The sequence below is a fragment of the Larimichthys crocea genome, chromosome XI, assembly GCF_000972845.2.
Source record: "Larimichthys crocea isolate SSNF chromosome XI, L_crocea_2.0, whole genome shotgun sequence".
Taxonomy (NCBI): domain Eukaryota; kingdom Metazoa; phylum Chordata; class Actinopteri; family Sciaenidae; genus Larimichthys; species Larimichthys crocea.
In genome coordinates this window covers 10,327,262-10,343,340 of record NC_040021.1, presented here as the reverse complement: position 1 = coordinate 10,343,340, position 16,079 = coordinate 10,327,262, and the positions used below count along the sequence as shown (strand labels likewise).

Below are 16,079 nucleotides of genomic sequence, written 5' to 3'. Positions count from 1 at the left end.
TATACCAATATATTAGTAATGTAGTAATAGTTTATATAGTGGCCCTTTTAGTTTTAGTACAATTATGGGTTATCATGACACAGCAGGAAACTGTCCCAGAGCCCCACTATGGGTCCTGTGTCTGTTTCCATTCAGTAATTTGTTTACTTCCACATTTGTTTGGGAATTGAATTCTATACTTAAGGGTAGTATAAACTGGGTCCTACATTATTAGGTAACTATGTGGCCAAGTATAAAAATTTCTCTCTCTAACGCCATCATTATTTTAGATTGTGCTCACATGGTGCACTTCACAAAATGCAGACACCCTGGGGTGGATAGTATTCCAGTAGTAGTACAGGTTGGTTTCTCTGTTAAGATATTTACATTTAGATATGATATTGATATCTATAATGTGCTGTGTGTGCTTTACTTGATGGTAACTTGAAGGCAACAGTCAAGCAGCTTCATCCAGCCATGGTTATCATCACTCAAGACTATAACCTAATTCAAATTACTCCATGCAGCTGCAAGCTATTCAAGTCAGAAGAGCATCTCCCATTTATTTACTACATTATTATTATTTACATCACATGGATTGATAGCTAAACTTTACAAGAAAAAAACAAACAAACAAACTCATTTGCAACTTTTTAAGAAAGACACAAGCGATATGAGGCACAATCACAAAGAGAGGTGTCGGAGTAGAAACAAACCTAAAACATAACAGGACACCATCTGAATTTTTAAACACACACACACACAAACGGTGTGAAGGAGCAGGTAAGAACGGGGAAAAGCTGCTACATCTGTAACTGATGAAAGTTGACATGATGGTGGAGGATAAAGTTCAGCATGATTAACATGCTCGTTGTATTTAGCCTTCGGCTACAGTTTTTGCAGGTGTGATCACACCGAGCCTGTTGGTGTGAGAGCCTGGACTAAACCTGGACAAAGCCTGGTCTCTATGGAGATGAAGAGAGGAGCAGTTGTTTGTGTTTCGAGCAGGTGTAGAGGGAGGCAAGCGAGACTGTGTTTACAGACATGGATGCATAGTTTAACGTTTGTCTAGCTATCATTATCCAAATTGCGGATGCATCTCTCTTGTGATGTACGCGCACACACACACACACGCACGCACAAGCTTTGTGTTGACGAGGAAATGTAAAAATCTCATCTACGGGGACATGCAATGCAATGCAGAGACAACAGCAGCTTTTTGTCTCTGTATTGTCCTATGAGGCGAGTCTTATTCATTACAATTCAAAGAGCCAAGGGCAGTGGAAAAGGCAGAAAGACAGAGTGGTTTGTCAAACGTCCGTTGCTTACACAAAAGAGTCCAAATGTCACTGCTAAATTTAGCAGCAAACAATTTATCACTCCAGCTCCAGAACTCAGGCTACAACCTTGTAATCATTTTAAATTTCTCAAAGCAACGACATAAAGAGGAAAAGAAGGGCCTTGGCAATGGTCACAAAGCAGTTTTATTAATTGATATTTAACTGGACAATAAACAGGGATTCATGAAACACTTTTTATAGTTTATTAACTATAAATGATAGTGTTGATCTGTGTATTAGTAGGTGCATTTATTTGGCTGTACAGTCTTTTATAAATCCCTCTTTTACTGTCAAAATAAATATCAATTATGGCTTTGTATGAACCATTTCTAAGGCTCTGTACTCTTCATAAGTTAGTGCATTCTGCGTCTTGGTTGTATCTGGTGAAGCTCTGGGCCTCTGTGAGTATTTCAGGGCTGGTAATTCTGGTGGACGAAGCTCAGAACATCATTTTTGGACAGTTTCTCAGGATCCACCCGTGTCTGAGAATCATGGACTATCACCCCGTCCACCCAGGCCCAGAAGAGCCGCTCAGAGTGGCAAACACTGAGGACATGGACAAAGGAAGGACACCGGTCATTCATCAGATCATTGCAGCTGCGATTATATATTAAACAACTACTTTTTTTCATATCTTCTCATTCAATTGATCAAATCAGAAATAAATTAATTCACTAGAAAAGACAGTACATACTGGAAGGGGGCAGCAGAGTTGGGCGGCATTTCATAGGTGGACTCCTTGGTTGTCTTATTATAGAAGAACTTCATCTTGGAGTTTTTACTGTACGCCATCGTCCACGGCTCTGCGGGAAGAAGAGGGAAGAGACATGACTCTACAAATACTCCACAGGGTTGTTAGCTTTAGCTTCGACACACAGCAGTTCAAACTAATTAAAGTGAATTACCGTTGACAGTCTTAATGATGTAAAGGCCAGTAGGAAGGAAGTGTCGGTCATCTCTGCCGGTGTAAGACAGACGAGGGACTCCTCCTGAACTCTTTGTCACCTTCATCTCTAGTCTGCATGAAGAAAAGAGGAAAGGATCATCAGCATTTATAAAAAGATCACATGAAACTTGGCCTGATATTTTATGGATTATGTTGACTGTTGGACAGTACCTGACAAAGATTTTCTCCATTTCCTCCAGCCTGTAAACTTCCTTCACCCTGTTTGGGGAAAAGACGGATGTTACATTTAAGACAAAAATGACTCGCGACTATGCTTTAAAATTATAATTTGTTGGGTTTTCCACAAAAATGTATATATTTATACACATTTGAAATGCATCTAATCCTTCTCCCTCTCTAAGCATATATTATCTATGAATGTGCAAATATTTTTCATTCGTTTAACTGTGATGTTACAAAATCATGTTTGTACGTACTTGTATGTGTCTTAGACTCAGATATACTTCACCAATATTTGTCAGCATCTAGAGTACTAGAGTAGTCAAAAGCCCAAGTGTTAGATTACAATATAATATTGACTTGTTGACTATGTGGGATTAACACAATAAGAAAGTGTGTCATTAGTCTTAAACTTCAGGTTGAAATCCACATAACAGTGCCCAATAATGTCCTTTGTAGTATGTGTAATATTATGTATGTGTGCACCCTTCAGTGAGAATGAGATCCCTGTAAATGAATTACAAAGCAACATTTAAAATGGTTAAAGTCATTTAAGTCAATACCTGATTGGGTTCATGTCTGGTCTGCTAGGTTTGGCCACTGCCTTCACAAACTTCTCAGCCATCTGAATCCTGACAAACAATGGGTATTTATTTAATAAATTATAATAAAATCAATAAAAGTGGAAGAATCAGTGACACAGGTGATGCTGTCCTACCTTTGGTTGAAGTGCTTGTCTCTTACATCCGTGCCATTCAGTACTAAAACATCCATTACGTGAACTGCGTTGATTCTACGCTGAGCTTTGCCCTGAAAAAACAAATATACTGTATTTATACAAGACCATGAGCAGCAAATGATTAGGAAACTATGACACAACCAAACTGCACATCATCTAGTGAGAACAACCGTTATTCTCTCAGCATTAACAGAAATACAGCCAAGTTTAAAGAGGTTGGATAGAGGCTCCATATTTTATCCATTTAGCCCCGTCCCCTCCTCTCACCTCTCCCTTCAGCTCTTGGACGATCTCCACGCTTAGAAGTGTATCTCTTGGCAGCTCCAGCTTGAAATTCTCCAGTTTCCTCCAGCGCACAGGCATCTTCCCATCCCATGTGTATATCTGAGACTTCTACACAAGCCAAGGTGAAATGGAGAGGAGAGATTAAAAGGTGAAAACAGCTTTAAACACAGGCTACCAAACAGTGAAACCTCAGATAACAACTATAAACATTAGGGGTGAAGATGCTGGCCTGTCAGCGCTGTTTTTTTTTCAGAAGAGAAGGAAACAATCTTACACATACAATAGCTGAATTTGATGATACTTGTCTGGTGTCTCATTACAGTCTAATAATAAATAAATAGACGCTGCTATCTGATATCAGTCATCAATCATTACTACAGCACCGTAGGACACACACAAGTTCAAGACTCACATATCGTTTGGTTTTTTGTGTCTTTGAAGACTCACCCCGAGCGCTAGGAGAAAGATCTGCTCCCCACCTCCCACAATGCACCTGTGGTCCAGGATGTGACGCAACTTCTCGAGAGTGGTGGAGTTGAGAGGTGTGAGTTTACACTGGAACGACTCCACGTCTGAATTCTGAGGTGCAAGAAGTGTAAAGAAAGACAGAAAGTCAGACAAGGACACAGATTTAAACCAGCTCATCTGTATAAAAATATTATTAATGTGATATTTGTTTCAGAATAGGATTTTGGAGCATCTGGGAAGTGGAAAAAACAGAGCACCTTTATCAGCATTGTATTATTCCTAGTAGGATTTCTTTAATCCGAGATTTATTAACTGACCTTAACCAGTTCATAAAATTTGGACTTTGGGTCTGAAGAAGCAGGTGTGACTCTGGCCTTATCAGGGACCTGGAAATGGACACAAAATGCATTTATAGGTGGAATGACACATAATAAAAATCTACATTATTCCACAAACTGTTTTAGTCTAAATCTTGTATCTAGATTGTTTCACTTACCCCCCAAAGTTTCAGACACTCTTTCCTAATGTCCGCTTGCCGTGGCTCTGAAAGGGTCCTAGAGAAACAGTTGTAGACATAAACCATCACACATGGCTGTACTGTAACACTGATGAATGCAGAGTACAAGGACGGTTACTCACGGGTCTACGACAAAGGCATGGATCTTAGCCAAGGCCTTGATCTGGACTGCACAGAGGCTGCAGTGAGAGTAAATAAAATCGTCAGTCACTCAGTTTGAAATAAAGAGGTTAAGGCCTTTGTGAATACTGCCAGTCTCTACCTCTCATTGGAGTTGACCATAAACTGGTAAAAGTCTGTGTCTTCTTTGATGATGCTCAGGGGAACGACATCTGTGACGTCCCTTTCCGAGTTCTTCAGTTGGTTCAGTTTCAGGTTGACTCTGAACATGTATTCCCTGACGGCATCCGAACCGGGCTTCAGACCACGACACACTACGTACCTGCAGAGGGTGACGAGCAGAGAGAGAATTACAGATGCAAAATCTTTCTTCTAAATCTATATCAAAAATTGGATCCATAGCAGAGAAACGATTTGATTTTCTCTAACTGACACACTGCCCACTAATCTTTCTAACTATACTCAACTCGAATTTTAAGTATGCAAATATAAAAGTTTCTTCTAGACAGTTAAGAGTCGCTGATAAATATGTTTTTTTTGTCTCTACACCCGACAGAGAGTAAATGATCCAGTAAAAAAAGGGAAACAAATCATGACTTAATGTCCAACATGGGCACCAATGACATGCAGAAGATCAAGAGTCAAATATGCCACCATGTCATATCACAAAGTCAAACAAGCATACAGAGTTTTCCACAACCTTATATTGCTGCTATTTTGATTTTCCAATCAGCAATAAAATATTAAAATAAAACACATTTTAATTGGCTGAATGTTTTATTTTTTTTAAAAATCTGATGTTTGTTAATCAATATTCATTTAAAACCAAGCTGCACTGCATAAGTAACCAAACAGATCTTGTTGCACACAGAGTACATTCACATTCACACACACACACGCACAGCCTCACCTCTCAGAGTTGGCGGGCCTGCTGGTGACAGGTTTAAAAAGAGAGATCCTTTCGAAGCTGAGGTAGAGCAGGTAGACCAAACCCACACTGAAGGGTGTGAAGAGGTCAAAAGTCTTACAGACAAAGTGACCACCTGGACAAGACAGAAATTACTGCTTTAGTGTGCCCTGAATCCTGACAAATACTGATACAGAGGAGAGTATAACAACATGAACTGACTTTTAAGAAAATCTAGAAACACTTTGCAGGTATGCAGACTAATTACGTGACTCAGCCATTCGTGCACATGTAAACACACACACACACCTGTCCTGAGTGTAGAGATGGCTGTGAGGAACTGACAGAGCAGCAGCTGTTTGCTCAGTATCTCCTGGATGTTTTCTTGGCCTTCCACAGAGAAACCCTACCAGAGACCAGAGTCATCAAACTACAAGACAAAAGGCTGAAAAGCTCATCAAGAGCCACGCCATGTGACCTAATCCTCTGTTTGATGTACACATTTTAGATTACAAATATACTCTGCGTTAAAAAAAGAAAAGAAAAGTGAAATAGTCTCACCCCGTCTGCCATGAGGAAGTGCAGGCCTCTTTTTTCTGTACTCTCTAGGACAAAGTTTCGGAAGGCAGTAATGTTTTCAGGCCGAGTGATGTCGCCATCTCCGTCAACCCCTCCCTCACCTGGGACACACAGGTTCACTGAATTATCCATCACCTCAGACAGACAGTTTCTGCTCTCCCCTTAAGCGTGATGTGAACGTACCGTAGTAAGGTTCAAACAGCTCACTCGGAGCTGCAAAGAAATCTTCCAGTTTGAAGTCACAGGGTCCTTTCAGTGTCATGCCAAACCCCTTGGCATGCCAACGTCTTTTCCACAGTATGTACTCTGAAAATCCTCCAGGCCCCGCACAGACGTCAGCAAAGTACAGCAGCTCGCCCTCGCGGTCTTTTGTCAGAGGTTTCTACATAATGAGAGGAGTTTGTGTCACCATCTGTTCATTTGGGTCTGTGTGTCCTGAGCCAACTAAAGTTCAGTGCAACACATATCGGCTGTTACTTTGAGCAAACTCACCCCTTGCGAATCCTTTGGGTTGGTGAACATATTGTCGAAGCAGTGGTCGATGTTGGACATTTTCATAGCTGCTCTAAATACGAGAAGAACATAAGACAACATGTCATTGTTTTTAAAGGGCTAGAACACTAAACAGTAATTATTAATGCACGCACAGCACTTATGCAATATTATCCACATGAAGACCGACCTGTTGAGGAAGATACCTCCTCTGATCATCTCGTAGGGGTTAGAACGTGTCCGTGCTCTCCTCATCTCCTCGCCTTCCAGGCTATCGAACACTCCCTGAACATCAAACAGATACTGGTTACACAACTCAGGGATATCACAGCTTTATGATTTGTGTCAATCCAGTGTTTAGTTCAATCCACAGAGCTTTAAGCACAGAAATGTCTATTGATAACATCATTCACTACAATACATATATGAAGAAAAGGGCATCCCAAAATGTAAACAAAGGAAACATAGGAAGAAACCTACATGTCTTAAACCCCCTCTCCTGGTTTATCATTAGCTTTCACACCAGACCCAAGACAGACGTGCATAAAGTCAACACATGTGACATTCACAAAATCAAGTAGAGCTTCACCAGGCTTGTCAATCAATAATTATTAATCTGCACCTCTGTTTTCTTAACATTGAATATATACCGGTGAGCCATTTACATACAGATGCAGTTGTAACTCACCTTGCACCTTAGAAGAGTGTGCAGGAGGTCTTCAGTGCAAAACTCTGTCTCATCCTCAATCTTTAGTTTTCTCTGTAAGCAGTCAAAACAAGTTATAAGAAAAAAGCGTACGCTGAGTGAAGCGTGCGTACGATATACTGTGTATCTAAATGTGTCTAAAGTGTTTATCTTTACCCGTCCTAAAATCATCCAGTCCCTCAGCTCATCTGAATCTGGGATCTCTGTAGTGCATTCTGGGAACCAGTCTACCTTCTCCACAGCACTGGGCTGGACAGACAAACAGAAAAAAAAAGATAAACAAAAGGACAGAATAGAGAAGATGGAAAACACATATCATGTCATATAAAATTACAGGTTTATTATTTACTGCGGTGTACCTCTGGTTCATCGCGCCAGTCGATGTTGAGCTCCCCCTGAAAGCCCTGCAGTGTGAGACCGAGACCCCTTCTCCCTCGCTGAGTAGAGGCCTCCACAATCTCTTTACGTCCCTGGCCAAACTTTCCCAGACCTTCACCCTCACGGAAACCCATCTTGGCCTAAAGGTGGAAGAGGTAAGAGAGAATAATGGGAGTTAGAAAAACACTGTGAATGAAAATAAACGAAACATGTCATAATATATTGAAGAAACCGATCTAGTCCCAGCTTCAATACATTACCATGAGTTTCTGTGACACACTGTTGTACAGTGAGAAACTAGAGGAGGTCTGTGTGACGTCACCGTCTTGGTCATCAAGGGACGATACAGAGGGCCTGGAGAATCGCGGCCTCTGATCCTCCTGGTCACTGAGTGAGTCATTTTGGCTCGAGTCTAGACAAGACAAACCCACAGACACACAGGTAGAAACCATTCATCTAGAAACAGGAGCACGCGTTAAACAAAGAAACAAACCTCAGCTAAACCCAGAATACGATAATAACAGCCTGACATTTGTCCAACCAACAACAACACGTGGCTTTCAAGAGTAACTAAGAGAATTAGATGTATCTACCTTGTCTTGATAACTGTGACTCTTCATCTGAGCTGCTGTCATCTCGAGGCCGCTTTGATCCCTGCAACGGGGACGAGGGCGGATCGCTTCTCCTCTTCATCGTGGCTGAAACAGAGCAGACACGACAAGAATAAATATAAATATATGAAATCAAGTATCACTTGATTGTGGCAGGTGTAATAAAAGAACGAGTTCAAATAATTTCAAAACAAAATAAAATGGAACAGAGCGGCATCTACGTTCGTGTACATGAACAAACGTCAAAACAAAACAAAAACAATGAAGTTGGACTAAATGACGACAAGTATTATGAAATATAGTAAGAGTAGAAGATTAAACAACTAATGAATGAATGTGTGCATTCATAAAGTAAATTTGAAGAAGATTTTCTAACTTTGCAAATAACATTCGTTTAATTTCTCTCACTTTGTTAGTGTATTTAATTAATTACTTTATTTTATCCCTTTAGGCTGTTGTACTTTGATTGGTATTTGTCATTAAGTTTGACCCTTGTAAAATTAAAGGATCATTTTTTTTATGTAACTTGTTACTTTATTTAACTGTTGAGAATGAAAAACTGTTACCAATATGTACTGACTTACATATTAATGCTGCTTTAAAGTCGTACATGTTTGATCTGACCAAAGCAGAAAAAAAAAAAAAATTTGTTCTTTGCTGTTAGTGTTTTGAAAAAAAGAAGTCATTTTTAAAATTGCCTTTAATGTTTCACTCAGTCTATTGTGTTTTTAGTGAACTATCTCATATTGTTTTGATAACTTGATGTTCTTCTTATGTAAAGTGAAAAGCGCTTTTAAATGAAATGCATTATTATTATTATTAATATGATGAACATCACAACATGTCATGTTTTATTATTTTCTGTCGTGATTAACAGACACAGCGAGGCAAAATGATGAAAACTGAACATTAACACAAACATAAACATCTAGTGTCACTCATGACACTCAGAAAAGGTGTAAACCAACAACACGAGCTGATGTCTTCACCCTGCACGTTGCCACAAGTTGACAACTGTTCATGTTTACAACCTGAAAACTCGTTTTCCTGCAAACGTGAGCTCGGTTAGCAGCAGTCAGCTATCAAAGTTTGATGAAGTCGGATCATGCAACTCTCCTAGATTTATTTTAGCAGACAGCTGGTGTGTCAGTGTGTGTCAGTGTGTGTCAGTGTGTGTCAGTGTGTGTGTGTTTTCGGTGTTTTCTGCAGAAACGAAACTGCGCAGCGGCGGCGGCAGCGTTCACTGTTAGCTTCTAGCTAGTGGTTGTTGTTTTTGTTTTTTTACCAGCTCAGAGGAAAAACTTCTCTCTTCTGCGGTGAAACTGCAGCGACAAAACGTCAAGTCCACACATGTGTCGAAATGTCCCGGTCAGGTTTGTGTCTGCGTGCGGGCTTTCGTCATAAATCTGTTTTTTTTTTAAAGTTTACACGAGCCCGCGTTATGTTTTTAGAGCATTCAGGGGTCCTTCCGTCTCTGACCACACGTACTAATGATGCGCGTGACGAAACGGCTGTCTATACAAGTGCCTGTTTTTTATTTTATTTTATTCGTTGTATTAATTTTATCGGTGACCCACCTGCTTGGATTAATTTTTGTTATTTTACGCCAGTACGTTGATGAAATGTTGAAATAAAGAATTAAAAAGGGTATGATGGTGCTCTAACTTCAATGTTCATATTGAATAATAAAATAAAATTTAAAAAAATAATAATAATTAATTAATAATAAATAAAAAAAATAAAAAATAATTTCTGATTCTGATTCTGATGATACGGCTCTATAGCAAAAAAAAAGAAGAAGGATACCTTTATTAAATTCTTTATTCGCTCAGTTTTCCATGCATTATTAAACCTGAATACACTCACAAATGTTTATGACACATAGTCCATTTGCAAATGTTTTATTTTTATTTTATTCGTTTTATTATTTTATCGGTGACCCCCCCCCTGCTTGGATAATTTTTGTTATTTTACGCCAGTACGTTGATGAAATGTTGAAATAAATAATTAAAAGGGTATGAAGGTGCTCTAACTTCAATGTTCATATTGAATAATAAAATAAAATTAATTAATCATTAATGATCAAAATAAAAAAATTAAAAAAAATTCCCCTGGGATTATTTAAGTATTTCTGATTCTGATTCTGATGATACGGATCTATGGCAAAAAAAAGAAGAAGAAGAGATACCTTTATTAAATTCTTTATTCGCTCAGTTTTGGATGCATTTTTAAACCTGAAATACACTCACAAATGTTTATGGACACATAGTCCATATGCAAATGTGGAGAGAGATGGTGGAGTGATGGGCAGCCACCCAGAGCAGAAAAGGGGTGCAGGGTTCATTGCCTTGCTCAAGGGCACCTCGGCTGGACTGGCACCTCTCCAGCTACCAGTCCACCACCATACTGGACTTGAACTGGCCACTCTCCGGATCCAAGCCAATATAGACTGAGCTACTGCCACCGAAAGTGACTTTGCATTGACCACAAAAAATATGAATTTACATAGCAACAACACAGGATTTCCTCTTTGCAGCCAGATTCTTTGTCAAAGACGGAGACCCATGATACTTTCCTCAGCCTAGTTTATGAAGAAAAAAGTCATTCTAAAATCTTTTGTGTATTTTTTTGTATGCAAACAACTCTACGATCACAGTTAAACTGGCCTGGATACATACTGCAGACACTAAAATGAAAATTGCAACTTTTTATATTTATTTGGGTGCTGACAGTTTTCTTTGGACGAAGAATAACATTAGCTGGGATACATTTGTTTTTGTTTGTTTGTTTGTGTGTGTGTGTGTGTGTGTGTGTGTGTGTTCGTGTGTGATTAAGCAATTAGATTCTCCTTTAACCAGTCTTGCATGTCTGTTGCATTGAGCTAATCTGTTCCTGGCTTTGAGTTAATGGATCCTGAGCTGTCTGTCAAAACAATTATTGAGCTATTTCCAGTGGTACTTGACAATAGTTTATAAAAACGGGCCTTCAAGATTTCCTGTGAAAAATAAAGACACTGAGGAACATATCAACACAATTTCATGGCTCCAGACTGTCTGCACATCGAGTGAAAATCATTTTTATCCCACAGTGAGTTCTCTGCAATGTCCAGTCGAAACTGTAGGATTATTGAGTCTCAAGTAAAGGTCCCCCACGATACAGCTTGAAGCAAACCTGTCAGTGCATCGCATGCCTCCTTTGATGAATCTGAAATCCTTCTCAGAAGGAACAGTGTCAATACCCTGTTTTCGTGACACTAAAGACATGACAAGAGGAAGCGAAGAGGACACTGGAGATGGCTTCATTTACAGCTGTTTATTCACCACTTCAGAAAGTAACTTTTAGTCACTTTGCTTCATTATTTGAAATTAAATAAAACATTGTAGTGAAGGTTTTGTACTTTATTATATATTTTTGTCTAAGTTGTTTTTAATTGCTGCTAGTTGCTTCTTGTAATGTAATAATAATAATATGTCACTGCTTTTTATCAGTGCATGCATGCAAAAATCAGGTTCCTAAATGTATACAGATTGTGTGTTTTTGCTTTTGTTATGCCATCATCCACTGTTGGAATCCAATTTGCCTTTTAATTGTACCTAATTGTTAAACTTCCTCTCCGTGACCCCAGCAGACGTCATTATAGCGTTGCCTTGTCATCTGTTGTTGGTGTTGTGTGTCCACTTCCCTACATAATTGTTGGCTAATGGACAGAACAGCTCTCACAGGTATATTAATCCAATGCAACTCCAGTTGCTCTGCTAATCCTCCACTGACACAAATGCAAGTTCTGATGAAGACACACACACACACAAACACAGTCCAAAACCATGTGACCAGCTTACGCAATGAAGCCAAGGCTTTATATACTACCTATAGGGACTGCTCTGCCTCAGGGGAGATCATTACAGTGCAGGTGTGTGTGTATCTGAGTGAGGCAGTGAGGAGTGTGTCTTCGGACACAGGGGAGAGCTGCAATTCAGCCTGGTGAAGAAGATCTATGCCAGAGAGACGCAGAGGGTGAAGAAGCGGAGGGATTCACAGGGATAAAGTTGCCTAGCAGGAGGTCCTGAGGGCTGGTTGCAGAGGGGTATTTTGTGGTTTCAGCTGTGAAACACTGGAAAGAACAACAACAATGTTTTTCCGCATCCCTCGTCTCACCCCTGGATATATTAGATACCTCCAGGTGCGTAAGATGCTTTAGGGCAATTTTCTTCTTCTTCTTAGATTAATGATTAGTCTTGGACATCTGCAGAGGAGCAAATTCCATTAGAGCCTCTAATAACAAACAAAGTGTTGAGCTGTAGAGCCTCGACTCTGCACATGTCTACACTGCTTCAGCGTAGACATGTTGGTGTTGCATTGTAGATTAAACATTTAAAACTCTTTAAGATTAATTGTTTGAATCAAATCATCCTATGCATACCTGAAGAAAAGTTTTAAATTTGTACTGAGTTGGTGATCAAAGCTCATTTTAAGCAGATGTCACTGACTCATCACTTTGCACAAAGTGCTCATTTGTGTCTGTGTCATGTCAGGATTTAGTTCAGAGGATTACAGCAGCCTGTCTTTGAATGGATTTAAGAGATGCCTTAGCTCCTCAGGGTCAGGTAAATGCCCTCTAATTGGATCTCCAGAGGAATAACAAGAGACCCATGTTCTCAATCACCCTGGTGGGTATTTAAGATACCTGCAGCTGGATTTAGAAGCTTACAGAGTGGCTTGTGTTTGTTTAAAAACAACACTGGACAGCAACAAGCTAATAACATAACTGAAACTATGTCTAACTTCAAGACATGACTTGGATTGGCTCAAATTTCTGAGATGTCTCCAAACACAGGCAGTCACTACACGAGTTAGTTCGAATATGTGTTGAAACTTGGAGATTGGTTGAGACAGGTGTGTGACCAGGGTCAGGAGGAACGCTGCTGTCACATTGATTGAAGCCAGTGTTGGTTGTCAAGGGAACATAGGTGGTGACCCCTGTTCTCTTTTTCAGACTCAGGCAGCCCAGACTGTGCTGCAGAACCGGGAAGCCCCTGTGATGCCGTGCATGGCCGTCCTGCTGGGTCTCATGGGGGTCGGCATGTCCGGCTACAGCTCCCGCCAACTCACACAGCACTACAAGCCATCGAGTCACCTCTTCAGATGAAGAGATGAAGGACACACACACACACACACACACACACACACACACACACACACACACACACACACACATCTTTTACTTAAAGGTCACGTTTGACATTTTGGGAAATGATTCTGTTTCTTGAGCTGTTGCCAAAAAAGCTTCACAACATAACTCTCCATTTCATCAAGAAAGCAAATTAATGTATTTCCCAAATTGTCAAACTATTCCTTTAACAACAACATGAAATGATTAACAAGACTGGGGGAAGCAATGCTATCAGGTTCCATGTTTCTGTTTTTGTTTTTCTCTGTGCCTTCCTCCTAATATTTGTGGTTCTGTTTCAGTGTCACCCTAGTTCTGGATTTCATTATGATTTTAATCTGTTCGAGATGAAAAGATTGTTGCCTTAAGGCTCAGTTTGTACAAACAGTAAAAAAGAAATTCCTACCCCTCCTATTAAAAGGCAGCTTTTAATGTTTCTCATGGACTTGGTTGATGTTGTACTTGAACCACAATCCCTCCCTCTGTCCTGTGCCTTATCATGGGAGTATTCAGTCAGAATGTAACATTAAAATTATTTCAAATACACCAGACTCCTCTGGTTTCACCAAATCACCTCCAAAATCCTCCCTGTTTTTATCATCATTACTTTTTCCTCTGGCATTTTGGCAAGGACAGGCAGTGATGCTCTTTTTGGATTTCTTGGGCAAGATTGCCCAAGACAGGTTACGGAGAGAGACATCACACCAGAAGCAGCTTCAAACTCAGAGAATCAAGAGGGCGTTTATATTTCAGCCTGATTTCAGTCATCATTCTGGAGTTGATAGCATGAGTTTTGGTCTTTCTTGATATCTCTCTTCTCTGTCTGTGTGACAAAATACCTCACATAGTAAGTGAAGGATTGCTCTCAATCTGATTGGCTGCACCCAACTCCTGAAAAAGCACAGAGAAAATACAAACAGAAACCAAAGAAATGTGTGACTTGTGATGTGTAAACAATGCTACTTTGCACTTTTTTGTACATATTTGTATCATGTACGTATCACTTTGAAGCTGTATGAGATTAGTAGAGCATGACACTGGGTGCTACCAGCCTGTGTTGTGAGCTGGACGGGGTGACATCTAGCTGGATTGACACACGGCACTGCTGTGTTGTTATCAGGCAAAGGAACCAGGACAGCCACCCTGGATACCACCTGAACCAACAAGTGAATCCACCCGGATCTCTCCCGGTTGCACACCACTGTCAGACAAGATGAATGTAGATGAATGACCACTAAGGTCTCTTAACATACGTAGAATTTTTTTGGCTGTATATCTGAAAAAAAAGGACCTTGACAGCATATGAATGTATCACCGACAAAGAATGATATTAGCAGTTATACTGTAATTTTAAAGATGATTGTGCGTCTTGTTCTGATTTAACAAAAAAAAGTTTATGTCTGTTGAATATATAAGAAAAGATCAGCATGCTAACCAGTCCCAAGGTGTGTGCAGTGATACAGTGATCCCTCACAGATCCTCTTAGGATACCTGTCTTTTTTAGACCAGCTTACATATGAGAGGGGTCACTAACCCTGTAATGGAGACACGTAAGAGTGTGACGCTGCAAGAAGTGTGGTTGTTTATGTCACTTGAGCTTGTGACTGGGAATTGAATAAGGGATTTTAATGATGATGTGATTAGTATAGTATTGCATAGCCAGTTTTGCTTGTCTAGATTGTTTTTTATCTGAGCTTGTAAGTCTGTATATTCAGCCCAATTACATGTGAATTAATGCAGATTTTTGAAAGTTTGTGCTGTGAATTTATGACAAAAGAATCTGTTCTCATCAAAAACATAGGGGTACTTTCATATTATTTCATTATAGACGTATAAATAGGTGTATATATAAAGTATAAGGCTGTTGTATATTTTGCAGTTTTGTTTTTCATACTGTATGCTTTGCATTGTAGTGAGTTTGATTCAGCTTTGGTGGCATTAGTCTCATGCAGATTGGTGATCAGATCAGACAATCTTATGCATTTTTAATTATGCACTTTTCTGTCTGACTTTGTCTTAACATGTGTACAACAAAACACATGAAAAAGTGTGAGGAAGACTCTCTCCTAACAAGCATTATAAATGCGTAACAAAGCACCTTTGAACATGCATTGTTTTGTATGATTTAATCACTATGTGTGCAAGAATAAATAAAAAAAAGATTGGAGCAGACGTGTCATGTGCCTCGTGTGATATTGTGAAAGATACAGTGAAAGAAAGGAAGAAATGCTTCCTTCATGCACCAGATGTCAGCATAGATTTTCAGCCATTTTTTTTCAGATGTGTGCAATGGGCACACTGTACAGTATGTGAGAGTTGACAAACATGGCTTTTGATTGGTGAAACAGATATTTTTAGAAACAAGTGGATTTGAATAAAAGTCCTCTGTAAACCCGATTAGTCTGTCAATCATCGCTACAGCATTGCTTTGATGCACAGAGCAATATTTGCAACTTTTGCTGCAGTTTCAGTCTTAAGTTTTAAAATGTGTTTCTCACTCGTGAGCTTTGTTGTCTGTCACTCTATACCTAGAAACAAGTTTCTTGCTGTCATTGCTCTATTCAAACAAGTTGATCTGCCCATTAGTCATCTCCAGTGATTAGCTGCTAGCACGCTGCATGCTCAAGACTAAGAGTACTGACCCAGTTATAGATCTAAGCTGCTT

The 16,079-nt window shown here is 39.7% G+C and overlaps 1 protein-coding gene across 1 annotated transcript; it reads right to left on the bottom strand.

Moving 5' to 3' along the window:
- Positions 1 to 516: 516 nt before the first annotated feature.
- Positions 517 to 9,740, bottom strand: cmtr1 (cap methyltransferase 1). Its single transcript, XM_010734693.3, has 24 exons — positions 9,533 to 9,740; positions 8,230 to 8,334; positions 7,897 to 8,048; positions 7,618 to 7,776; positions 7,415 to 7,507; positions 7,241 to 7,312; positions 6,743 to 6,837; positions 6,553 to 6,625; positions 6,244 to 6,442; positions 6,043 to 6,161; positions 5,791 to 5,887; positions 5,485 to 5,617; positions 4,717 to 4,896; positions 4,577 to 4,633; positions 4,434 to 4,491; positions 4,255 to 4,323; positions 3,917 to 4,048; positions 3,452 to 3,577; positions 3,164 to 3,255; positions 3,009 to 3,077; positions 2,437 to 2,484; positions 2,225 to 2,337; positions 2,014 to 2,122; positions 517 to 1,865 (listed from the first exon to the last, which is right to left on the bottom strand). Exons 2-24 carry the CDS (start codon positions 8,327 to 8,329, stop codon positions 1,730 to 1,732), a joined length of 2,481 nt encoding a protein of 826 aa, XP_010732995.3. The 5' UTR covers positions 8,330 to 8,334; positions 9,533 to 9,740; the 3' UTR covers positions 517 to 1,729.
- Between the last annotated feature and the right edge of the window lie 6,339 nt (positions 9,741 to 16,079).